The sequence below is a fragment of the Festucalex cinctus genome, chromosome 9 (assembly GCF_051991245.1).
Source record: "Festucalex cinctus isolate MCC-2025b chromosome 9, RoL_Fcin_1.0, whole genome shotgun sequence".
In the NCBI taxonomy this organism is placed as follows: Eukaryota; Metazoa; Chordata; class Actinopteri; order Syngnathiformes; family Syngnathidae; genus Festucalex; species Festucalex cinctus.
In genome coordinates this window covers 2,542,837-2,570,603 of record NC_135419.1, presented here as the reverse complement: position 1 = coordinate 2,570,603, position 27,767 = coordinate 2,542,837, and the positions used below count along the sequence as shown (strand labels likewise).

At 38.9% G+C, this 27,767-nt stretch overlaps 1 protein-coding gene across 2 annotated transcripts in view; it reads right to left on the bottom strand.

The window, feature by feature from the left end:
- The window catches only part of tenm1 (teneurin transmembrane protein 1), a 232,428-nt gene that overhangs the window by 141,256 nt on the left and 63,405 nt on the right, over positions 1-27,767 (bottom strand). For both annotated transcript variants that reach the window (XM_077531385.1, XM_077531386.1), the window contains exons 4-5: positions 19,103-19,349; positions 9,635-9,873 (exon numbers count right to left, since the gene is read on the bottom strand). In XM_077531385.1, the coding sequence (XP_077387511.1) occupies positions 9,635-9,873; positions 19,103-19,349 (486 nt within the window). The remainder of the gene's footprint in view (positions 1-9,634; positions 9,874-19,102; positions 19,350-27,767) is intronic.

Sequence of the window (27,767 nt, the reverse complement as noted above, 5' to 3'; positions counted from 1 at the left end):
CCGCGTCAGCCTCCAGCAAAGTCACGACTTCAGAGGGATTGGTGGCGACGACGGCGGTGGCGGCGGAGGGAATGCAGGCAGAGATAAAAGTCACGCACAAGCGGGAGTGAGCGGAGTAACGGAGTCGAGAGACAAATGGGCAAAGCAAGTGTGAAGGAGAGTGAAGGCGAGTGAGGGATGGGAATTCCTGAGCCAATAAAACACATTTCTGTCTGAGACTGACTGACTGAGCGCCTGGGGTGTGTGCATGTTGTTATGTGTTTTAGGGGTCGATTCATTCTGACAGACATGAGATGGAAAAATGTTTTTTCTTACTAGCCCCAACCGACCCGACTTGTTTAAGTCTGCATGTTTGTGAGAATGACTGGATGAGACGTCCTCTTAACATTAAATGCCGAAAAAATTAACACATAAGTGGTGCATTTTAAATTTGACAAAAAATTGTTGATAAAAAAAAGCCTTTTTAAATAAGCGATTAATCGCGATTAATCAAAATTTTAAGATGCGATTAATCTGATTAAAAAATGTAATCGTTTGACAGCTCTAATTTTTATTTTAGTTCATGCCAAAGGTCTTCTCTGTATTTGAGGTCAGCATTCTGATAAAAAAGTTTATCCAACTCATTTTGGATAATGGACCTTACTTGCTGTCAAACTGTAATGCAAATGCATCCAACCAGGTGGATGAAATCCTCCTAGGTGCCTTTCCTCACAGGGTTCTTCTGTGCCCCGCCATGTTGTGGTTTGCGTGTGTGTCTATGGGTACGATCATGGAGATATATTTTTATTGTATTATGGATGTTTTAATTGTTCAGCACTTTTGAGTTGCATTTGAATGTATGAAAGATGCTACAATAAATAAAGTTTGATTTGATTTCAACCAAGTCAGAAGTCATATTGTCTTGGTAAGATTCAAGAGTTTGATTCTGACGATTCATATGATGCAGCTCAGGACTTAGGAAATGCCACAGACAAACATGAATGAAAAACAATATGTAAACCCACGTGAGTGCGCGTGCACATATGCAGGCCATTTTTTTTTTATTTTTTTTTTATAAAGACTTCTCTTTCCATTCAAAGTCTTCTTTTTCTAGCCTTTTAAAAGCAATTTTATCGGCGGCTCCTGTAGCAGTTAGAGCAGTTTTAGCAAAGGCCAGTGGGTTCTTAGAGCTGCATCAGTCGACCAAAATAGAAGAGTGAAAACAAAGAGAAACTGGACCAATCAATACGAGCCCCAATGAGGCATGAAGCAGCTGGCTGAAAAAAAAAAAAAAAAAAAAAGCTGCGGGTGAGGAACACACAAGCACACACACAAGAAAACAAATACACGTGATCTCAAAGATTCAGAAGCCAATGCGCACCGACACAATTGGCCTCGCCACCTCACAAGTTCCTTCTGCCAGTTTTCTCAAAGCTGTAGCACATGCATTCATCCAGCATTCGTCTACAGTCAATTAATTGTACGTAGTTTACTGTGCACAATATGTATTGGAATTGAAACTTTTTTTTAAATACAGTATTAACATTACATGTTATACCTGTTGTTTAAAAGGAACACAAGCCACATATTTTTCTTTAGATTTGTTTTCAATATTTTTGTTTTGTTTTTGGGGATGGACTCTGCACGCATCGTTTCTGCAGAGCTGGGCACTTTAATTAATCGTCAATTCACATTGATGACGATGCCCACCGTTCGCCGAGTGCTTCCACATACACGTTAACACAACTTGAAAAATTAGTTTATTTTTCCTCTATATGGTGTCCAGGTAGCTTCGAATAAACGGACACCGGAAGCTCGTATGACTTCATATCCTGCACCGGAAATACATCATGAGCAGCCATGCATATTATAGGCCCAACATTTTCACGTACAACACATATTGAATGTTTATTAAAGTTTTTTTTGAATTTTTTTTATCATTAAGCATTTGGGGGGGGGTTTTCCAAATATTTTTCAATGTCCATCAACTTTATGCAGATTTTTACAATTCCATTCGATATAATAAATTGCCAGTGGGTCTTCTTAGGTCAAGTTTAGATCACTCCCCAGCCTGAAAGATTAATCTCAGCCGACCAAGTCAAGGCAGAGTTTCCAGAGAGAGAGTCAAGATTTCCATGGTTATATATCCTTGGTCTCTCATGGACCAAGGATATATAACCATGGAAACCCGTCCCTAACAGAGCAAATTGCAAGGTGTATGATTGTGGTGTTCTAAGTTGAGCAGTAGTTCACAAAATAAACATGAGTTAAATTATTTATTTTGTTGAATAATTAAGTTAAAATATGCATATCTGTGGTGCCAACCACTCACAATATCCTGTATCTCTATATCCAGTAACAAAGTGTTAGAGTATACAAAATATTTTATTCATCTGATTTTGTGTTTGCTATACTGTAACTTCTTGTTGGACAGAGGTGATACAATTATGATACCCACCAAATAACTAATTTCTCTTGATATTTCATGTTTCACCCCTCAACAGTTTTCCTCAATGGAATTTCTGGAGGGAGTAACTAAGTCAGCAGATAAATGAGGATGAAGGAAAAAGCAGCTTGCAAATAAACAATTGAGAAAAATCCCCAGAATACTTTTGCATTTTTCCACAGAAAAAAAACAATAAAGGCATTGTGTCCAAAACATAGATAAAAGTGGTACAATAATATATTCCAGATTTACATGCAAGAGATGAAAAGAGAGAGTTTGCTGTGTGTTTTCACAAAATCAGGTGTATGTATATAATCAAAGTTTATGAAAATAAGTGATTAGTAGACATCAACTAGTAGGTTTTTAGCTGACTGCTAGCTAGCACATGTCGGGATCCTGCTCCAAAATAATCCGGAGTTCCTTGCCTCTAATGTCATTCACAAATGATTGATATAAATGGACATGGCAACCGATAAATATCAAAATACGCTATAATGTGACCCTCCAGCACGAAATCACACAGAACAGAAGGCGGGCATCGAGCTGTTACGTAACAACAACAGAAGCGAATGGAACGTCGACATCCTGACATCGGTGAACGTTTGTCATCCAAATATAGTTAATCGGCAGTAGTTAATCTGACTTAAAATTTATCGTATTCATAGGATGTTAAACGACTCTTTTAGTTTATACTGCACCGGTGGAGATTACAGTATAGCGAGTCAGGATTTGGTGGGAAACATTTGAAATGCCTTTTATGTAATAACGTTAAAAAAGTTTTGATTGCATGTTGTCATTTCAAATGTAATATTGCCGGGGAACAATGTAGATTGAAAGCGACAGGTAAAGAACATAAATAATAACAACCCCACAGTGACACTTTGCGCTGCTGTTGGTATTACTATACAGTTATAATATTGCCACAATCTAATGAATGTGCTCAGCAGATTAATTGCTTTGAGGTTTTGAGCCATCCTGTTGCGAGTGGTGTATTCATATCTTCAATCTTACTCATCGGGACCTCCACAAAACAACCCCAATATATCCCTAGAGTTTGATGTAATTTATGCATGCACACGCATTTATGTATTCATGTTTGACAGACAGTTACAGGTGACAATTGGTCTACTTCAACCTCCCACACACTCAATGGGGGGACATGTATTAGGGCTGTTTTTCTGTAAAAGGGGACGTGACGACTGACCTTATAAAATTAGAGACAGAAGCAAGTCTGACCTCTGGGGATTAATGTTTACGTTTGAAGTCTCCACACACATTTGACATTGCCATTAACTCATTCACTCGCCGCCATTTTCACATTTCGCAATCCTGTTCGCTCTCGGCTGTTTTACTGAATTTTGACTGATTTTGCAAGGTCAATAGAATATTGTGTTCAATTGCTATAAAAGCATGGAACCTATCAAAAGAAAGATTAAAGTCTCTTCTTTCATCAGGAAAAAAAAAAGTATGTTTCTATCTGTTTCCGTTTTGCAGCAATTATCATTAGAAGAGAGCTAAGTTTCATCAGTTTTCACAAATCTATTTCAAATTGTAAGTAATTGAGCTTTTTTTTTTCTAGATGGCCCTGGTTGATCTCCTTTGCTCTGCTGCCACCTGCTGGCCGTTTGTGTAATAGCTACCACTTCTGCAAACGTTCTTTGCAGCTGAGAGGCTGCATCAAAGCTTTCTGTATGCTCTTGCATTAAAAAAAAAAAAAAAAAAAAAAAAAAAAAAAAAAAAAAAAAAAAAAAACGTATAAATACGTCTTTGGGACACTTAAAACATTAAAAAAAACGTATTTACACGTTATTGGGAGTAAATGAGTTAAACAGTCAAATTAGATTTTGTGAAATAATTGTTTTTATGTAATTAATTTAAAAGTGGGCCAGTTTTCTTTTAAATGTAATCGATAATGTACCCAAAACAAAAGACACATGAATGATTGAAAAGTGATTAGAGATTATTTATAATCTCTCTCTTTATAACATCACATCACCACCTCTGGTCATATTTGATTCCGCAAATTCTTCAATTGTGAAATGAGATGTGTGAAATTAATTGATGTGCAGCATATCCTAATGAGCTTTTTTGTGACACAAAAAGGGCATCCAAGGTTTTAACAGAAGCAGAACTCAAATGAGGCTTAAACAATAAAACGAGTGAGCGGTGGTGGTGTCATCACATCTATCCTTCAAGATTATAGATGCAATCTGAACCTGTCCTCTAGCTCTCCTTAAATAGCCCGTCATAACGCCCGCTTCCTCATATCTGATGGTCGTGCTGCGCTTAATAACAAGTTAAGTCTGCAGGACGGAGGTGCACTGGGAAATGAACAAATTAACAAAGCAATTCACAGCCTCTGCGGCGCTGTGGGGGGTCCGCGAGCGGAAACGTGGGCTAGTAAAGAAAGAGGTGAACACTGTGTCACCTGCTGAAAACTGCTGCAATCCTTTAAAAACAGCAATATCTGCATTCGAATAATTGCCCTATTTACCCTCTAATTGGACACCTTAATCAGAGACGTAATAGTACTGCTTCGTTATTAGCTGGGTTATTTTTCCTCCAAATTAATTAAGTTGCATATTGTAACTTCACACAAAAGACTCATATGAGGTTAGTCATGAGAACTGTTTTATCTCCATTATTTAAATTTGGAGAATTTCCAGCAAGACGTGGCGGCCAAGTGCAAGCGGTTATCACGACATGCGCGTGCGCCTCGCGGTTGTGAGGTTCGAGTTTGCATGTTCTCCGATTTTTTCACTCTTCCCGTCAAAAGTTGTTAATTAATTGAGTCAAATGACTGAATCATTAATGTAATGAGAAAAGCTAATCATGTGGTAGCCTGTCTGAACCTCTCACCCTTAACAAAGACAGGAAGTCCATAACCAGTGTAATCTTGGATTTGAAAATCTTTAATGTACTGGCAGGCATATCAACATATCATCTTTTCTCATGTCACATCCATCTAAATGTAGTTTCCTTGGTAATGGCAACACGGAGATCAATCATTGCCAAGCAGGAGTGGAGCATGACACCAATTAAAAGGTTATGTTGTCTCCTAGTCATCACTCACACTCCTCACTAATGCACTAATTACCAGGTCCGGGACATTAATGGGATAGCATGGTTCAGCCAGGGGATTAATCTGCATAGCTTTGCTACGTGAGCGCGCGTGCGCGTGTCTGCATGTGATTAATGTGAACCCCCACAATCGCCCCTTTATATGACTTTGAGCGACACCAAATGAAGAGAATGAACCGGCCGGGCAGAGGGTTAGGATATCTGCACATGGAAACCATCGGTTGAGGTCAAGGCTGGGATCTATGATGCATTTTAGTGCCGTTTCACTCATGGGGATACACACTGATTATATTCTTGACAGTGATCTCACGTGGTTGCTGTGTTCCATTTGGTACGCTTGAAATAGTTCGTGCTTCCTCCTTGAACCGTCACCCAAGGAAAACGTGGTCTAGGTGAGGGACCAGGCAAAGCACGCCTCATAACTCCCTGTGATGACAAACAATATTGAATCAAGTTTTCCCTTGCCTGGAGGTCAAACCTGGGAGTCGGGCTTGATAGTCTGCCTTAGGGAGCCAAAGTTCCAGTCCAAACAGGCCATGGATTTAACACCTCTGGAAAGCTGGATGGCAGGAATCAGGGACCCAGCTTCAGAAGCTATCTCTAGGGATGTGGAACGTCACCTCTCTGGCAGTAAAGGATCCTCAGATGTTGTGTGAGACTGAGACATTCAACTTAGAAATGATGTTGGACTTGAGCTCAAGAACTATTCATCTTAAAGAGGCTGAACTGTTTTCCACCCTAGAGTTGTCCCAAGTGAGAGTTGCCGAGTTGGTGTGGGCATACTTATCTCCCTCCTGTACAGGGCACATACCACTGAATAAGAAGTTAGCCACCATCTGACTGTTGTCGGTGCCTGTGCACTGTGCAGAGTACTCACTGTATTTTGGAAACCTTGGCGAGAGTGATCGAGAGCTGCTGGGGATGCTCATATTCTTGGGCGGCAATGGCAATGATCGGCCAATCAACCAACCAACCAATCAACCAACAAACCAACCAACCAACCAGCCAACCAAACATCCAATCAACCAACCAACCAACCAACCAACCAACCAACCAACCAACCAACCAACCAATCAACCAACAAACCAACCAACCAACCAATCAAATTAAAGTACACAACCATCATGGAACATAGTCCCAATACACTTTACAATAAAAATGACACAATTAAAAGACTTCACAACAAAGTCAGGTACAAAAAAAGGAAAACCTTAAAAATAATAGTAAACACAAAAGGACAATGTTAAAACAGTCACAAACTAAAACGTGCCAAAGTACGAAGTAAAAAGGTATGTTTTAAGACAGGATTTAATAGTTGCAGTGGTAGCGGGAGACGAGTCCATACTAAAGGGCACGGTAGGAGAAAGCCCTACAATGAACTGACTTTTTATTGACTACAGGGATGACAAAAAGGTGTGAATTTGAAAGAGCGAAGGGTGCGTGGCGGAGTGAGTATGGAGTGAGTAGTTCCGACATATGATGGGGACGGACCATTTTAATGCCTTTAAAGGTTGGGAGAATGAGCTTAAAATCAGCTCTGTCCCGAATAGGCAACCAGTGCAGTGATGCTAAGACAGGAGTTGAGACTTGGTAGGGCCTGACTAGGAGGCCCACTGATCTGAAGCCGACCGGTGTTTTGTTTTTGTTTTTTTGGACAGTGCACATCACAGATAATCAATAACTAACACCGTGTTCAAGCATAATGGTGTCCACACTTGGCAACTGACACCCTCGGCTGCAGTTTGTTGATTATGTTTGCGGTGATATTATCAGCCACATGTCTCGGACAGTTGGGTGAAGAAAGAGGGGCTGTTGATGGTGGTGAGGATGTGAGTCAGACCTGGCAGACCGAAACGTATTACGATGATCTGCGGCCGTTTTGGCTTACATACGTATGTCTACAACACCGCATGGACATCAAGGGGACGGCTCTGGATTCGTAGAACAGGGTGGTGTGTTGCAACTACAGAACTACAGAACTGTTCCACTTCCATGGTAAGGTGGATTTGGGGTTCGGGAGTTCCATTCAGGTAGTCAAACCTCACTTTCAGGCTATGGAACAGTGGACCAGCAAAATGTACTCGCCTACATATATATGTAGACTTGCAGAAGGCTTTCAACCAGTCCTCGGGGAGTCCTGTGGGGGTCGGTGTCTCCAGACCTGACAAGAGTCATTCGGTCTCCGTAAAACCGGTGTAAGAATTTGATCCGCATTGCTAGCAGTAAATCGAATTCTGTTCCAGTGAGTGTTGGGCTCTGCCAAAGGCTGCCCTTTGTCACCGATCCTACTCATAACCTTTAATGGTATTGGATTCCTCCGGGATCTGAGGTCTCCCTTAGACATAGCGTAAAAACGTCAACCAGAAGGGGCTTGGAGTAGAGCTGCTCCTCCTCCGCATCAAGAGGAACCAAATGAGGTGACTCAGACATCTCCAGGACGCCCCACTTGGTGAGATCTTTGGACTCCGTGGAAGACCCAGGACATACTGGGGAGACGACGTATCACTGCTGCTTTGGGAGCACCCGGAGGAAATTGGACGAAATGGCTCAGGAGAAGAAAGTATGAGTTTCTTCTTCTTTCTAAGTGGAAGAAAATGGATGGATAAATTGATGGGTAACAATTTTACAGTGTGAAAAGGAACTGAACAAGAGGGGAAACAAAGTGGATTAAAAATACTGGAACCTGGGAAAACGGTGAACTTTAGTTGTGAAAGCACCGTTAAAAAGATCAGATCAAAATAATTTCGTAAACATGCAGAGAAACAGAGAGAGAGAGAGAGAGAGAGATTTTACAACTGAATTTATATGTCTATTCATCATAGAATAATTAGTTTTGTGTGCTTTGGTCCAGTGACTCAGATGCAATTCAGAATTTCCCACAGATTTGGAATACATTATTTTCTGTTTAAAGCCATTTTGCACAGCTTATTACAACAACATTCCGCTTGTATAATTGCTTTTTAGCCGTTTGCATTGATTATATTTCAAATTTATTTTGTATTGAAATGGCTCCTTTGGCGATTGGCTTTGAAATTATTGGCAAATATAAAACACAGCACCAAGATAACCTCTTCCTCTCGACCTGACAAGTGGTTACGTTCAAAAACGCATGCACTGTAATTCTGTTCTGTTTTAGGCAGCGATAATTTGACTCACAACAACCCTCATCATCTGCATGATCATCATCACCATCATCATCATCATCATCCTCCTCCTCCTCCTCCTCCTCTTCGTCATCATCATCATCATCATCATCATCACCATCTTCCTCCTCCTCCTGCTGCTCCTCGTCCTCATCATCATCATCATCATCACCTCCTCTTCCTCCTCCTCCTCTTCATCATCATCATCATCATCATCATCACCATCTTCCTCCACCTCCTGCTGTTCCTCCTCCTCCTCATCATCATCATCATCATCATCATCACCTCCTCTTCCTCCTCCTCCTCCTCCTCTTCATCATCATCATCATCATCTTCCTCCTCCTCCACCTCATCATCATCATCATCATCACCATCTTCCTCCTCCTCCTGCTGTTCCTCCTCCTCCTCCTCATCATCATCATCATCATCATCATCATCACCTCCTCTTCCTCCTCCTCCTCCTCTTCATCATCATCATCATCATCATCATCATCACCATCTTCCTCCTCCTCCTCCTCCTCATCATCATCATCATCATCATCCTCATCCTCACCATCTTCCTCCTCCTCCTCATCACCATCATCATAATCACCATCTTCCTCCTCCTGCTGTTCTCATCATCATCATCATCATCATCATCATCATCATCATCACCATCTTCCTCCTCCTCATCATCATCATCATCATCCTATTTTAAGCACATAAAACTAAGAAAATGTAGGATAAAATGTGGCAAAACATGCTTTGGTTTAAATAAAAAGTGAAAATTTTAGTATTTCTTTCATCAAATAACTGACACAAATGAAATTAATCTGATAGAGCTCAGAATAAAAAAAAATTAAAAAAAATGATTCACTGGCTCAAATGATACCTCTTCACAGTAAAATTCACAAAGTTTTCAACAGAACCAAAACATTGCTTGGTAGAGCTAAAGTAACAATTGTACACAGTTATTTGGGACTGTCATGCAAGAAGACTAACTCACCAATGACGTACGTGAGCAGCAAAGCCAGGGTAAGAGTGAGAAGTGACGCCGATAGCGCCGTGCACTTCCAGTTGCAGCAGCGATGCGGCTTGTTGAAGGTAAACAGTGGTCTGGTCACGCTGCTGCGAGGAAGGGGCCTGGGCGGGGGCGAGTACACTGTCCCAGAGGTCAAGGGGTAACCCTGCCCTGCACCCGAAAGCAGGGCTGACGAGCCCGAGCCTTGCTTGAATAGGAAGTGTCTGAAATAGAGACAAGAGCAAATGATTGAATATTAACTCATTCACTCCCGGCCATTTTCACGGAAGCAACCCCTTTACTGGATTTTGACTGCTTTTGCAAGGCCCACAGAGTGTTGTATTCTATTGCTATAAAAAATGGAATCTACCAAAAGAAAAATGAGCTTCTTTCATCAGGAAAAAAAAAAGTATATTTCTATCTGTTTCCGTTTTGCAGCAATTAGCATTAGAATATAGCTAAGTTTCATCCCAAATCTGTTTAAAACAGTGGGGAAAAGAATTTTTTGCAACATGGCTCTGTTTGATCTCTTATACTCTTCTGCCACCTGCTGGCTGTTTTTGTAATAACTACCATTGCTTCAAGCGTTGTCTTCAGTTCCGAGGCTGCATCAAAGCCTTCTGTATGCTCTAGCATAAAAAAAACCATCAAAAACATATAAATACGTCTTTGGGAGCAAATGAGTTAATTGATGTATATATCAAAGGTAAATACTGTGTTCACACAATACATAATGCAATGCTGCATTGTTGAAGAAGTTGTTCATTAAAAAAACATTCCGTTAAGTGACCTCTTGACCTTGTTTTTATCTTGGATACAGATGAAGTTGTAGCATAAAGCGCTTCACTGCCTCAATGGCATCTGTCCCTGATAGATTTTTATCACATCTACCTCGGCTGCTAATTAAGATAGCTGTGTGAGTGGGCTGTATGTTATGTATGTAAGTATGTTGCATCAAAATATGATCTCATATTTCTACTCTGTCATGTAAATAAATTAGTTAACCAGTGTACCAGTGTTTAGCATGTTTAGCTCGCAGTTCTCACTAAGGTCCTGGGTTGGAATTTTGGCTCCGGCCTTCGGGGGAGGCTTTTGGCTTAGGATTTTCGCCGCTTGCGTCCATATTCCAAAATCGCAAGTCAGGTTAATTTGTGACCCGAAATTGCCCACAGGTGTGAATTTGAGTGTGGCTAATTGGTTGTGAATGTGACCTGCGGATGGCTGGCGACCAATCCAGCTTACTCACAATGCTAATTATGATATAGAAATAAATAAAAAAAACTAATTAACAATTTTAGCTACAGTACACTGTATGGTAAAATACTCTTTAATATTGAGACCTTAATATATGAATTGCTGTTGGTTTGAGATTTTAAATCTACTGTTTGTCCCAGAAACTTCGTGCCACCACTGGGACCAAAATGTTTGCTTCCCTCCCAATGAGATTGTAACATGAAACTGTAAACAACCTGGTTACTGTGCAGGCCTATGTAGGACAGCAGCTGAGTACTTTATAAATGAAAATCAAATGCAACATATTTTCACATTTTCTCAGGTAGCAACTATATGAGTCACAGTTTAATTATGCAAATCTCCTTTCGGTTGGATTCTTGCTCTTGACTGAAACTCCCTTTAAAGGACTTACGTCCAAGGCAGGGGACTTTTATTTATTTATTTATTTATTTATTTTAAATAACGCATACAGGACAGCTACAAATGCAGGCCTCCATTACAGATCTTTAAATCACTTTTAACCCACATCTTTGGCTGCCTGAATTATATTAAATACAAAGATGTCAGATGTCTCTTAAATTATTAGCAAGTAATACAAAATAAAACATGAACCCCTTCAGACGCATAGATGGTTGCAGTGGACATGACATATTTGCGTGTCTAAACCAATAAAAGCAATAAAAATTTGGATGATGTCAACATTTCTGGTTCATGATTGGCTCTTAACTAACCAATCACAAATCGCAAGTTGATTTGCATGATGTCCATGTAAAAAATATTGCATATAAGCTTATAAGTTTACATCTTGCTAAAGCCATATTATCTGGGCGTCCACTATGACAACGAAAAACATGATAACCCCCCCAAAAAAATATTTCCATGTTGTTCTTATGTGGGAAAAAAAAAAAAAGAGTTAAAAAAAAAAAAAGGCCTAAAAAGAATTTTGCCCAACAGAAAAAAAAATGAGAAGGTGCTACGAAATAAATATAGTCCTTGGGATTGACTGATTCTAACCGATTGTTGTTAGTCCTTTCTTAGCTCCTCAATAGCAAATAATGAGTAGCATCTGAGTCAACTTGAAGTCAGTATTAAATGGTTTATGATTAACCACAATAAAATTCTGAGCCGTTATTTTTATTATTATCATGACTAATATTGTATTTTAATATGGTTATTCGGCTTCCCCCCATTCGGGGCTCACAGATGTCAACCACAGAAATAGAAGAGGATGAAGAAGAAGATGAAATTAGGAAACGAGACAGCCAAGATGAACCTATAAAGATGATGTGGGAGTATTTCACTTTCTATCAAATCTGATGGAAAATTAATAATCCAAGATAATTATCCTCTGTGCAGAGAATGCAGGAAAAGGACAGTGGCAACAGTCATGTGATTATAAGCGCTTATAAGCAAATTATATCAATGCTGTCTGAACTGTAGGTAAAAAAATAAAATAAAAAATAAAAAAGTAAAAACGAGTTATTTTTATTCATTTTTTGGTACGTTTTCACCTTATATGAAAATACTGCTAAATGTGATGCCACATGGCACATAACATTTTTGTTTTGTTTTGTTTTTTGTTGCAAACAAATTCAGATTATGAACTAACTAATTTTGTGACTCATGTGACCTTTCCGTACTGTTGTTTCTCTCGATTCTACTTCCAAAGAATGAAAAAGACATCAACCAAATATCAATCCATTCCTTTGTAGAATCAAAATGACTGCTCATGTCATCACTATCCCCAGATAAGCTTTGATTTTACATATATGGAAATATGTTAGATGGCTTTTGAAGATAAAAATCAAATAAAATGTAGTACAATGAATCTTTTCGCTAACTCTTTTGAACTCTCGCTAATATTGTGAATGGAAAATGGAGGTGAGGACTGCACGGCGCGAGCTGAGAAAGCATGAATGCACGGGCAGCGGCATGAGCGATCCAATTTGAAAAAGTGGATCTTGGCAGACAAATGGGAAGTGTAAGCAGCATTTGCCGTATTCTGTCCTCTTTCCAGATTGACTCAAACTTGAAAGTGAATTAAGTCTGTTGTTGATGGGGCCACTATTCACGAGGATGTGACACAGTTATTTTTTTTTTTTGCATTTTCTTTTGCTGGAAAATATCCTCAGCCATTGCGCTGGCTTACGTCATGCTCTATTGACATTAACACTGACTGCGTCCGTTTCCAGCAACAGAGGGTGTGAGGTCACAGGCTGCTGGTGGGTCTCCCAAGTGCCCTCAGAGGAGAGGTCATTTCATGTCGAGGCAGACAGCAGAGTGATTGCGTTGAAGGGAAACCGGTGCTGCAAGGCCGCACACTCTTCCTGCATTTGCAACCGTATGCTGCCTAATGATGTCTGTTTTGCAAGAAGCGTCGTGTTGAATTGAGTCAAATGCAATGATAAGGTCACTCTCTGGAAATGAGAGGGTTGGACAGCTTATGAGAAGGTTTTGTGCCGTGAAAGAAAATGGATGGCAGGAGGTGTTTGGTTGGTGCTAGATTTCACTTTGATGGACTGGATGTGCTGGTGGATCTCACTCTGCCTCATCTCTCCTTCCCTCCTTCCTCTCTTTAGTTTTTCCTCTGGTCTCTTGAGATCTCTTTAATTTGTTGGAATTTAGAGGGTTCTGGGGGTTGGCGTAAGACTCTGATTTTGTAACCATGTGGAAGGCAGGAAGTGTTTGGTTGGTGCTGGATTTTTCTTTTCTTTTTATCTTTTCTTTGACCTTTTCTCTGGTCTCCTGACCGTTTGAACCTCACGACTCTGGCGAGAGGCTGAAGTATCCGGTTAAGGTGAAGGGTAATGGGATTTTTGTTAGGTTTTAGGTGAATTAATGAGTATAAATTTACATGTATTTGCACGTACGGACACGCACACACATACGTGCACACAGACAAACCCACACATACACGTGTAAAAAAAAAAAAAAGAGAGAGAGAGCGCAATAATGATAAGACGTTGAATCGGAAAGACTACCGGATGAACAATTCTGAGCTCTCTCTTAAAAAAAATTTAAAAAAAATGAAAGAAAATAGATGAAAATGTATCACAATTACTGTGTTCACCGCATTAGGGGAAAATTAAAAATATAATACGATTGATTTAGAAATTATTAAAAAAGAAACATTGTTGTGAGTTTTTTTCCCACGCTGATGATTAAAATAATGCTGTCACATAGCATTTAATTTGTTTTTAAAGCCTGGTATCACACCAGATTTGTGTGAAGGATAATCGCTCTGTTTTTTTTTTAATTCTCTCAAGTCTTTATTTGGGTTTCTCATGCTCGGTTTGTCTAACTGGTGTGGCCCCGTGGCAGTTTAACACGAGACAGATGACATCCATCCTTCACTGTCGCCCTCCCTTGCTCTGCTCATCCACACGTCCACCATCAGCTGAAGGGTGGGAGTCAGATGGGGGACACAGTGGCAACACACCCGAAGGGTCAATGCTAGTTCAGGTCTAAAAGCAGATCAACTTGGTGGAATTACGACACAACACACAGTCTGCGGAAAACACGCATACACAAAAAAGATGACTGATGCAGGTGAGCATTAAGGATGTAACGATATCCAAACATCACAATACGATATTATCATGATATAAAGGTCACGATATGTAATTATCACGATATTGTAGGAGGGTTGGTGATATTTAAAAAAAGATCACAATATTGTAAAAAAAAAAAAAAAAAAAGAGCCTTTACTAAAAAAAAAAAGTACAATATTGTGCTTTTGTACATAACAGCAATGCATATAAAGCACCTACAATCTCTAATAACAATATTGAGGCACTTACTTGCTAATGCAAGCACACATCGATCGCTTCACAAGCAAATTCGGTTCCCCTTCATCTGACAATTAGCATAGATTTTAAACATAGAAGGCCAAAACATCCCTCATGAAAATTAAATTGCACTCATAAACTAGCCACGAGAGGGTGCTAGAACTGCACAACAGATGTGTTCTTTTTAAATATTGTGAACACGACAACGACGATATTGTGGCAGTTTTAATATCACGATATCACGATATTGCCCTTATCGTTACATCCCTAGTGAGCATTGAAGTGCTTTTTGGGCCAATCGACAGGTCAGACTTCGGACCTTCTGTTTATCTTCTAAGAAAATATTTTCTCAAAAGCAGGATCCATCTTGTATGTTTTGCAAAAGCTCATGGAGCTCAAATCTTCACGTGTGTTACTTTTAAAAATGTTTCCCGATCTTCCCAGTTCAATACGTTTGATCGTCTCTCAGAAAAAAAACATCTACGGGTGATGCTCAGGAAGCTGGAAATTCATATTAGGGAGAAAATTTCCCCTGAGACAGGAAGTAAATGAGAGTGCTCGCTCTTTGGGAGGTTGAAGCCTACTGCCCTAAGGGCTGTTCACAAGCTAGACTCATGCAAATACAGTATAGAAGAAGATGGTTATATTATGTTTTGGTGATAAGATGGAGGTGGGAAGGCAATGTGTGAAAGCCTTAACAAGCATGACAAGCCGTATCTGTTGCTTGGCCACTCCTTTGCAGCTTTTCAACCGAAAATGGAAATCTATGCGCACTTCAAAAATTCTAAATCTCTTCTGGCGTATGATCAATATATTCCAATACAACTCAACAATTCATCAGATATGCATCAAAGAAAAACGCTGCTGTTCGTGACAAGACATGCAATTTCTTGCCATTTCCATCAAAGTGATATAATCCTTTAAAATTCTACCGGCACGAGCTCTCATGGAACGTTTGCTAATCCTTTTATCTCAATTGCCAAATGATCTGACAGCAAGATTAGGCCCAAAAAAAAAAAAAAAAAAGAGAGAGAGACAATAAAAAAAATAATAATTTCATAACTCGGGTGTCTGTCAATGTGAGGGAGCATCAATAGACTAGTAATACATTAAAAATAGTAATAGTCACAATCCTCTGAACTGAATCTCCATTCAATATGTTTATTATTACATTCTATTCTGTCGTATATTCTACTTTTCTTGTGTTGCCTCACATGTCAGATTGTGATGGGGAAATGCATATAAAACAAATACAGACCCAATTATTTAATTACAGAAAAAGCGATTAGAATAATTAAAAAGGTTGGCTAAAGATAATCAAATCAATCATTTATAGGATCTGGTATTGTAAAATTTAAGGATATTGTGTATTTGAAGACATTGGAAATCGTGTCGTGTAAATTAATAGAAGGAAAATATTAATTTATGGAATTGTATTTGTTTGAAACATGTAAAGTGAGGGCCAAAATAAAATATAGATGTGCTTCAGTTTTTGGTGTAAAATTTTTGAATTGACTTGATGTGTTGAAGCGCTGTACTGCTGTATAGGAATTTAAGAAAACATTACATTTAAGATAATACTTATAGTGCCATTATTACAATGTAAAACATTAAAGAATTATAATGTGAGGGTAATATTTACTTATTTTGTTCTGCTCTGTTGCACAGTAATTCTAATTGATTCAGCAGACTGTCTAGCATATGCACTAATAGGCTTGGTGCTTCAGCCTCTTCCTTTTTCAATAATCTAAAATAATTTGTTCGAAGGGATGTTTGTGTTTTTATTTCTGTGTTATGTATACTAAACGATTCATTTAAAAAAAAAAAGAAATGCAGCCACAACACAAAGTGTTGAAACTGACTCATTGATGGCTAAAATTAAATTTGTGGGTGGGGCATCATTCATTGAAAATGTCAAACATTTCAAAATTTGAAATGGTATTGTTATATTTGATTCATCAATGTGACGATGTCATTTCTTCACCACAGGAAAGTCCAACCACAATAATACACAAAAAAAATGACTCCAGGCTTTCCCCCAGCGTTGTATTAGCCCGGCGGCCCACCAGGCATTCCTTGCCCCTCCACCAGATAAAGTTCCGCCCCAAGCCCCTAAAATAATAATTTGGAACTCGTGCGCCTGACTGAAGGATGAACAGTTATCACTGGACATTTTTTTGCCCACTTCAAGAAATATATGACTTGGGCATGTAATTGGTCAGTCACTCCACAAAAATGTGGCAATTTGCAGACCTAGTATATAGAACTTTATTTTATATTATTTAATAACATTGTTTTTTTGGGGGAAAATGTACATTTCAAAAGTACGATGTTAATGGAGACTCAAAAGTGGTATCGGTCTGAAAAATTGTCGCATCAAACATCCCTAATACTTATATACAAATAGGAATAAAAAAATAAACAATAATGCATTCAAATCATAAAAGGCAGAACACTGCGACCTTATTGTGCACTTTCTTCAAGTCAGTACACTGCTGCCACGTCAGAAGAGATGAGTAATTATTACACTGTCATCAGGCTGATGATTAATTGAAATTGTCACATAGTTCTATTTTTTTTTAATCCCTTCCTTTCCTTTCCTTTAAATGAGATGAAATCTAATTACGGTCTGATGCATAACTTATTAAAAAGCACTTCTTCTGGCATGGCAGCCTGCCAATCTCATCTCCATAATGCCAGAACTCAGCCGCCACGCGGAGGTCTCATTAAACATGCAAACATATTCTTTTGCACCTTTTCCGCTTCTTCTCAAAATCAGCCTCACAAATGAGAATCTGCGAAATAATTCTCTGATCAATTATTACTTATGCAGTTGGGAAATACTTAATTCCGTTTGATGGGATGAAATTCCACTGGCTCGTCTCTGAGCATTAGACGCTACAAGCGTGTGTTCAGGTGCCACAACCGGAGGTGGAATTTCAATATGTTCCCCAAAAAGAGGATTTGTGCTTGATGGCGGATTTTTGTTTTTGTGACGTTTTAACTCACAATGGTCCCTTGGTGGATCTTCAGAGGTGTGCTGAGAGAATCCAGTGGAAAAACCTGAGAGATTCACGATGGCTTTGATGGTGTGCAAAGACGGGTAATATTACCCATGAGGCTTGCGAGCTGCTCCACTTTTCTTTTTTTTTTTTTTGTGCACGTTCAAAACATCCAAATAAAGTTCCAGTCTTGTCCTTAACTCTTTGACTGCCAAACTTTGTCCAAAAAAAAAACAAAAAAACAACCCCAACAGTGCCAGCCGATTTCGAGCATTTTCACTCATTTTTCAAGGCAAACAAAACATTGTGCGCTACGACTACATAAACATATAAAAAAGTATGTTTCTATTAGTGATAGACCGATATGCTTTTTTCAGGGCCGATGCCGATACCGATTATTAGTCGTCAAGGAGGCCGATAACCGATATTTCAAGCCGATATTCAGTTGCGGTAAAAGAGAAAATAATAGCATTAAAAAAAAAATACTTTTCTTTTAATTTTAAACATATTAAGAATAGACAGTTTTGTTTAATTAAAAATTTACAGAAATTGTAGGGAACTTCCAGGGCCATCAGCATGTGTTAAGCTAAATTCAAAACTAAGCAAGTAAATAAATAACTAAATAAATAAATAAATGAATAAGTTTTCTACCGTAAATAATGTTTTCCAAAATTTCAACATAATTTCTAAATTTATTTTATTTATTATTATTATTATTATTATTATTATCATTATTTAATCTGATTACAAAATTTTATCGTTTGACAGCTCTAGTTTTTATTTATTTATGTTATTTACTTTGATGCAGCTTTTGAAGTGAAGAGGTAGTCTAAAGCAATGGTAGTTATTTAAAAAAAAAAAAAAAGGCCAGCAGGTGGCAGCAGAGTATAAGAGATCAGCCAGGGCCATGTTGCGACAAGCTCTTTTTATCAGTGTTTTCACCAGGAATGTGCACATTGATGAAACTTAACTCTAGTCTAATGCTAATTACCGCAAAACGGAAACAGATACAAATATAAGTTTTTTTTCCTGATGAAAGAAAAGACTTCTTTTGGTGGGTTCCATGTTTTTATAGTAATCCAACACAATATTCTGTGGGCCTTGCAAAATCAGTCAAAATGGCTGAGTGTGAATGAGTTTATGGTTCTCGACAGAATTAAGATTTGCCAGTCTATATTTAGAAAACTTATCTTTAATATAATGATGCTTATTGAACAAATAGCTTAATATGATTTGACTGGAAAATTCACTTATTTTGAGAATTTCATTGCAATAAATAAATCCACAGATTAGGACTGAATGCTTTTTTGGAAGAAAGTCATCCATCTGTTCCCCATCAACACATAAATGTACTGTATTTTTTATTTTTTTTTGTAATATTCTTTTCAGGTCGAATCAAAAGGTCATTCCAATTAGTTGCATTTCCCTACCTGGTCTCGAGGGGGATGTTGCTGTTGAGCACCCAGCTGTCATGAAGCTGCTGCGCCTGCTCCGTGCTCGAACCCGTGTCTGCCCCCTGCACGCCCTGGCTGGCCTGACACCGCGTGGGCATGGTCTTCCTCTGCAGACTGACTTGGGCGTAGGGCGCCGGGCGGGCGCAGGTGCAGGCGTGGGGGGGCGGAGGAGGCGGCGGCAACGGGCGAAATGTGAACTGACCACCTGGACTGCTGGGTAGCTCTGGAGAAAAAAAAGAGGCACGTCAAGTTTATCAGCCACGCGCGCCAAAAAATTGCAATCGCGAGTCACGTAACGCCAGTCGGAAGTGAATCGTCATCGTTTGGACTGACATAAATCAACTTCACAACTTCCTTTTCATGCTTGTTTTGATACGTTCCCAGCTTCCCTATAAATAGATACTGGACTGTCCGCAGCCACGGAGTCTTTTAAGAGCTCACGGCTCTGACTTAATCCTCACCCGCCAGCCCAAACTACCCATATGATGTTTATTATGAGATATGTAGCTCCGGCGGAATGAGCTAGCCAGCTGTAACCCGCTCACACTTGGTAACCTCGAGGTCTGGCTGGAGCGCTTTCAATCCATCATTTCACGTTCTCTTATGCTATAATTTCTCCACGCACGCACGCACGCACGCACGCCCTCCTCCCTGCTGCCTCTTCTTCCTCTCAGGCTTCCTTCTCACACTAATGACAGATTTTGCCTAATTGAATGTTTTGCTTCTTGTGCGTCCATATTAAAATGATTCAGATAGAAAGCTGCACACTGTGCGTGTGTTTGTATTCATTCATGAATGCACATCAACTGTCCAGAGACTTTTTTTTTATTTTTCAGTGTTTAGGGGGACAGCTCATGCCATATGGTTGTATTATGGTTCTGTGAACGCGGCAACTAAACAATGAGCATTTTTCCCTAAACGCCAACTATGTGCAATAACATGGGGGAAAAAAAAAAGAGGGAAAGATTTGTCGCAAACCAGCTGAAACATTTTAAGCCGATAGATAGTTGTGACAAAAATAGAAAAGAAAAAAAAAAGACCGGAGATGTGAGATCTGAGTGTGCTGTCTTTCTTACTACTCTGCTGTGCAAATACAACATAAACACCACCAGGGAACAATTTTATGAATATTGGCAGATGTAAGTTCTTATTGCAAGCAAAAAAAAAGTGTGAACTTTATGAAAATGTCAATCTCATTTTGCTGTAAAGCAGGGGTGTCCAAACTTTTTCCTCTGAGGGCCACATACAGAAAAATAGAAAGCTGCAAGGGCCACTTTGAGTTTAAAAAAAAAAAAAATTATTTAGTTATTTATTAGCACATTCATTGTCAGACCAGCAAAAAATGCATCATTTGACGTCTTTTTCCGTCAATGGTAGTGAATGAGTTAAACAAGGTAAAAATCAATGTAGCAATTATAAATTGTTGATATAATGTACAGTTACTTATTAAAAACTGCTAACAGTCACAAGGCAAATAGTGACCCCTGTGTGCCACTATAATAGATCCGCCTCTCCACTGAGCAGCAGCTGATACCAACTTGACATTCTGAACCACAACAAGAACAATCGATCGTCAACTGACCACACTTAACAACCATTAATGTGATGTTTTCACATTTTTTTTCATTAATAATTAACCATTAATTAATGTGATGTTTTCACAAATTGGACATTGACACTAAGAAACAAGTGGATGAAAGTATTTTTATTTCTGGAACTGAATTATTAGCTGCAAATTTGTGTCAACAAAACGCCTAACTTTCAACGGCTTAAGCATGGATGAATGTTATATTAAAGGAACATTAAGCCTTAATATTTTATTTCAATGCTATTCTAACATGAAAAAAGGTTACAACTTGTTTGTTAAATACAATGGCTCAGTTTCAGATCAATAAATAATAAATTTTCATACAAATCTTACAGTGTACATGTCCAATTTACTGAATGGTAAAAAAAAATAAAAAATAAAAAATCACAACAATCGACTTAGAAATTCGTATCGGGATTAATCGGTATCGATTCGAATCGTGACCTGTGAATCGTGATACGGATCGAATCGTCAGGTACTAGGCAATTCACACCCCTAGTAATAACTGACTTTAATTAGTTTATTCCAAAGTTACTTGGATGTACCTTTTTATTTGGCTTGGGAAAAATAAATGTGTTTGATTTATATTCAATTGAAAATAATGCTTTCAACCGAATCATGAATACAACGAGAAAAACTACAAAATAAAAATAAAAATAGCTGTAACAAATTACAGCATTTTTTTTTTTTAGTTTAGTAAAACGAATCACTTTTTTTCCAGATCGCGCTACGTGTCCACAGTGTCGACAATCATCGTGACAAGAATGCTCATCATTGCAACAGGACTGTCAATTGGTCTATAAACATCGTTTGACACCGACGGTTACGAGGCCATCTGTCCGGCTTTAGCAACAATGATGCAGAAAACAGTTACGATGACATTTACTATGCCTGCATACATGTGTATTTCACATTAACGTGTACAAAATTCCTTTTGCGTCATCACACTGTTTGACCAAAAACAATCCGTTTTGTCATCGTTCAAAAGACCACTGCTGCTTATTGATCCTTCATCATTGGCTGATTTGTCTTTGCTGCGTTCATGTCTCCATTCTGTGCACGCTGGCACAATCAAATGGCCCCTTTCATTACTTGTGACAAACTATTACTCATGATTATTTTTTATGCTTTTCCTGACACATGCAGTACAGTTTGACTAAACAGCCCACCTCCATCGTATTGCCCGCGGCCATCTGCAGTGATGCACGTTGCGCGCCCACGCACCATGTCGTATTTTTAGTACGCCCGACGTGTTTGTGTTGAATTATAAAGCATATGCCAACTTGTAGTTTGTGGACCTATTTGCTCGCGCTCTTCTTTTTCACCTAATCAAATTAGTCGATTAAAAAAAGATCATCAGTATGAGCTGATGCTCATTTCTTGAAATTGGTCAAATGAGAGTAAATGCATTTGTTTTATCATCTCGGGTGGCTGTTTCATCAAAAGTAATAGGTGTGGAAAACAAAGGTTATTTTGGTCTTAAAATACTAAACGTGGCCTGCTTGGGGGAAACCGACAGAATATTTTTCGACTACACTATATTATGTGTCGGTGTTATGCAGCAGGAGCTTTCATTTTCTCTTATTCATCAACAACTGGGAGTCCTTCGAGAACTGATGCAATTCTCCTGCTCCCATATTTTGTTTCTTACTTTTATACGCTGAATGATATGCTGACATCATACAATAATCAACTACATACTATACCTCCATCTATTTGATTTCTTTGTACAGCAGATGATTGGTATGATGTTTTATGACTTGTCATTTGCATTTCATTCTGCAGTCTGACATCATATGCAATACGAACTGGCCTGAGGCAGACACATTACACGACTTTGTAGCATGCGATGCTCAAGTGAAAGTAAGTTGCCATAAGCTGCCATTGTGTTATTAAAAAAATAATAATAATAATGCCATTTTTATCATGGTTTTCTGTTGCTCAGCTATAGGCCTATATACATTTTATAAATATGATGTGATTAATTGTATCATGGCTATTGGAAATTATATTAATTATTAGAAGTGTGCCAAAAAATTGATTCTCATAAGAATTGCGATTCTAATTTACTATGATTCGGGATCTATATAATATGTCCCAAAATTGATTTTGTGTATTTATTTATTTTATACTGTATTGTTTGAGTGGGCTTTTATTGGGAGTGTCTATGTTGTACATGATTTGGCCACTTGGGGGCAATGTTTTTTACTTACGCTCTTTTAGACCGTAGCCATATTAAGAGTAGAAGAAAGACTGCAATAGTAGAAGAAAATAGTTACATTCAAGTTATGTCAATACAAGTTGTTGTTTTTGCAGCGTAGGAAGAGCATATGCTTGTGAGTAATGTTAAGATGCTTCTTTGTATACATCCATGCAGCATGTTGTGTGAATCATTGTTCTTTTGAGTGAGAAAAGTGTCACGAGTAGCACGCTAATTAGCGTTAGCGAGTCAATGGTACTTTCTAGGGGTGTTAAAAAAAAAACGATTCGGCGATATATCGCGATACTACATCGCGCGATTCTCGAATCGATTCAATTAAAAAAAAATCAATTTTTTATTTATTTATTTATTTATTTTTTTAAGAGCTCAGAATTGTTCATTCGGTATTCGGATTCAACGGATTCAACGTCTTATCATCATTGCCTTTTTTTTTTTTTTTTTTTTGTGTGTGAATCGATTTTTAAACTTCCATTTTTAATGGAAAAATATTCAACAAAACGTCTGACTTCGGGTTAGGATTCACACCTTGAGCATGGAAGAATGTTATATGAACGGCACATTAAGCCTTAATATTTTATTTTAATGCTGTTCAAACATGAAACAGATTACAACCTCTATAAGATAAATAAATAATACATTTTCATATAAATCTTACACTCTACAAGCTTACTGATTAGTATTTTCTAAATTTGAATGAAAAAAAATCGCAACAATCGACTTATAAATTCGTATCGGGATTAATCGGTATCGAATCGAATCGTGACCTGTGAATCGTGATACGAATCGAATCGTCAGGTCCTAGGCAATTCACACCCCTAGTACTTTCCATTGTTCATTAGCCTTGAGCTCGCCACGTTCCGGAAACAAGCTAAACAAAGTGTGTTTGCATTTAATTGTGCACTCTGGGGGAGATTCACTAAGAATGCGCTGCGTCCGCTAAGAGCGCGAAATATTGCACCACAACCGCACCGGCAGTCTGCGCCCAGTTTTCCCACCTATTCACGAAGGATATTGCTCGCATCATCAAACACGCCCACAAAACTGACAGCTGGGAGCAAATTTTCACCTGATTTACCACGCATGGCAACGGATTTGCGCCAACCACATTGTTGTTATAGCAACAGTTGCGAGAAAGATGACAATATCGGAAAGCGAGGTTGGACAGAGAGTAAGCGTTTAGAGCGCCATTAAGCAGAGAGGACGACAACTACGTCATTCATTCATAAAGTACAAATTATTGGTGCGATCATTTATGAAAAATATATTTTCAGAGGTCGACGTATGCATACAGTATGCATCTGGCACGTAAAAATGATCGCAAAATGCCGCCTATGCCGATCAGCCCGGGTTATGTCATTAAAAAAAAAACACAGAAAAAAGTCACCTGGCCACGGGAATTGGCCAAAACTTGAACCGAGAACGTCAGAAGTGTGACACATAAGGTCTTACCAATAAAACAATGTGGTGTCTCAACACCTCCTTGGTATGTGAACCAAAATAATCCATCCATATTATTTATGCATCTGTTTTCAGAAGTCGCCATTATTAATTCTGTTTAGTAAAAGTGAGGTACACCAGTGTTGAGTCAAGTTATCATAACTTCAATTCTTCCTTTTGATTATGCAAAGTAATCTTGGTGAGTTGAGTATGGTGGCACAGGAGGCGCAGGTCACCGGATGGTGTTTAGAAGGCTTCGCTAAGGCAGCTTTTGGGTCACTATTCCCAATGCAATGACACACAAATGGAGTCATTTGAACTCCACAAATCCAATCGCAAGCATCGTGTTCAAACACAGTCTTCCACTTTCAAGACAAAGAGACACCAAGCACAAGCTGCGCTGCTCCAGATGAAACCTCATATAAGTCAGTCAATGTAGGCCAGGGGGGCACGCAACATTTCTTCAGTTAGCCTGGAGTTCAGAAACATCAAGTCGACTCTGTGGGTAGCAGATAGAGGCTGGGGGGGGGGGGGGGGGGCCCATTACAGCTTCAGAAGACACCCGTGACAGTGTGGAGCATCTTTTTGCCCTGAGGTTCCTTTGGGACTTCGCCCTCCAGAAGCACGGCTACGGAAAGTCGCTTAGGAGATATTTCCCAGCAATCACCAGCTTTTTGGTTATATAACGGACATATATGAAGGAGAAAAAATAAAAAATAAAACCTGGTTATTTAGTTGGGGGGGGGGACCGGTAACAGCAGGTGTTTAGGCACATTAGGCATGCATCACAGTAGGTGGACCTGACATTGCACTCAAACTGCATATTTATTAAAATGGTGTTATTTAATATGAAGTCATTTCTGCTAGGGATGCACACGAAAGACAAATCCGCCGGTGAAACGAAGTGCAAGTACAGCCAACAAATCACACGGGGCAGGGAAAGGAACAATGGTCGTGCCCTCCAGCATGATTACCGTCAGTACATCTCTCTCTCGATCTCGTGACAATTCCAAACTTCGGAAGTCAAAATGCTTCTCCGTCCATTGAAAAGCATCAGACTTTGGATCGTAATTTGATCTGTGACGATTATTTTGACTTCAAAATGTGATGAAATGTCATTTGACCGCGTTAACAATCTGCGTGGTTTGTATGCTCGTCTCGGGTAAAAGTAATACCATCTGCCGTTTGTTGTCACCGTGTAAAGGACACATTTGCATCGTGCTGCATTGGGGAAATACCAGAACCGCCCGGATGTTCCAAATTGTCAATAGTTGGCCATCTGAGTCACCCAAACAAACTCCCTGCGCTCTTCTTCATATTATTTGGTCAGTGCAAACGCAACTATGCAAAATTATTGTCACATATTACAGTAAAGTCTACAAAAATCCATAAATACTATATATGAAAATATCATACCTTGCTTTCTAACAAAGCAATCTCAACCCGAGTATTAACTCATTCACTCGCCGCCATTTTCACATTTCGCAATCCCGTTCACTCCCGGCTTTTTACTGGATTTGGACTGATTTTGCAAGGCCCACAGAATATTGTGTTCAATTGCTATAAAAGCTTGGAACCTACCAAAAGAAAGATTAAAGTCTCTTCTTTCATCAGGAAAAAAAAGTATGTTTCTATCTGTTTCCGTTTTGCAGCAATTAGCATTAGAAGAGAGCTAAGTTTCATCAGTTTTCACAAATCTATTTAAAATTATAAGTAATTGAGCTTTTTTTCTACATGGCCCTGGTTGATCTCCTTTGCTCTGCTGCCACCTGCTGGCCGTTGGTGTAATAACTACCATTTCTGCAACCGTTCTTTGCAGTTGAGAGGCTGCATCAAAGCCTTCTTTACGCTCTAGCATTAAAAAAAACAAAAAAAACAACAACGTATAAATACGTCTTTGGGACACTAAGAACATTAATAAAAAAAACGTATTCATACGTTATTGGGAGTAAATGAGTTAAAAAGTCAACATTAATGTTGAAGTATCCAAGCAAAAACGACATCACACCCACCCAACTCTTAAAAAAAAAAAAAAAAAAATCTTTAGAATTTCTCTCTGAATCTATCTCACTTTTTAATTGACTGCCACACGGTTTATTCCACTGCGTGTTTGGATAAAATAAAAATAATCACAAAAAGGTCAAACGACCAGAATTAGATGTTGCAGTCTTTTGTCTTCCCTTTACGTCTTGAGGAATCATCTTACTTGCGCTGACCCGTCGTACGCGTCTTATCGTTTGTCTTTGTGATCTCATCAGGCATCGTAATTTCAGTTTATTGTCGCTGATGAAGATGGCACGAACAATAATGATATCGATAAAAAATAATAACTTTTGCAAGATAACGGGGAGTAATATTGCTAATGATCATGGGTGAAAAAAGGCATCGCGGAAGATGATTTGCCCGACAACAGTGGCGGCGATAACAATAACAACAATGAAGATGAAAACATTGGTAATAACAGTGCTGGCAGAAGCACTGATAATTCTATTGATGACATGGGGCTTAGAGAGAGCAATTAGAATAAAAAAAAAACAGCCATTGATTCATCTCTGCAGACACGGGGATAAACGGCAGGAACTCCATTTGCCAAAGTGACACAATCATATAGTCCAATTAAAACCACAACATTCAAATGAAGAAACTGAGGATGCACAGCTCCCTCCTCCCACAATCGATTTTCATACAGAGCGTAATAATTAGCAGCCGTGCGTCATCTGGCTTTTTCCATATCAAATTCGAACGGCGTGTTTGTGTGCATGCGCATTTGAGTAATTGCTTGTTTGTAACCCCATCTTCAAAAACAACTCCTGCATCATGTTTAGGCTTCAGGTGATTCTGAAAGTAGCTTCTCCCCGGAGACGGCGTTGAACCCTCCAGAGTGGAGCGCCGGAGTTCTAAAAGCGAGAAGCTTAGCGTCGCTCAAACTCTTCACTGCAGGGGCCCGCATTCTCCAAATTGCTTTTTTTTCGGAAACGCGCTCTCAACTCGCGGACTGTTTTAATGATCATCAAAATATCATTTAAAAATAATTCATTGTGTCATTCACACAAAGGAAACTTGCAATGTTTTTTTGTTAATTAATTTAATTAATTTGCCTCAAAAGACATTTACGTAGATACGATACAGTAGATGGATAGATAGCACTTAATGTTAAAAAAATAAAAATAAAAAATCTACAACTATACATACTGTATACATGGCTGATGGATTAGATGAAGTCAGATTTCAGCTATTTCAATCGATTTGCACCGGCGTCACGTGATCATGCGACTGCCCCATGACAGACGACGGAAGTGAATGAATGTTGGACCGGACACGGAGCGATTTAGCGACTTAGGGATTGTTACTATACTAATTAGAAGTTATTATTGCCCATCTAGCCAAGACATCTA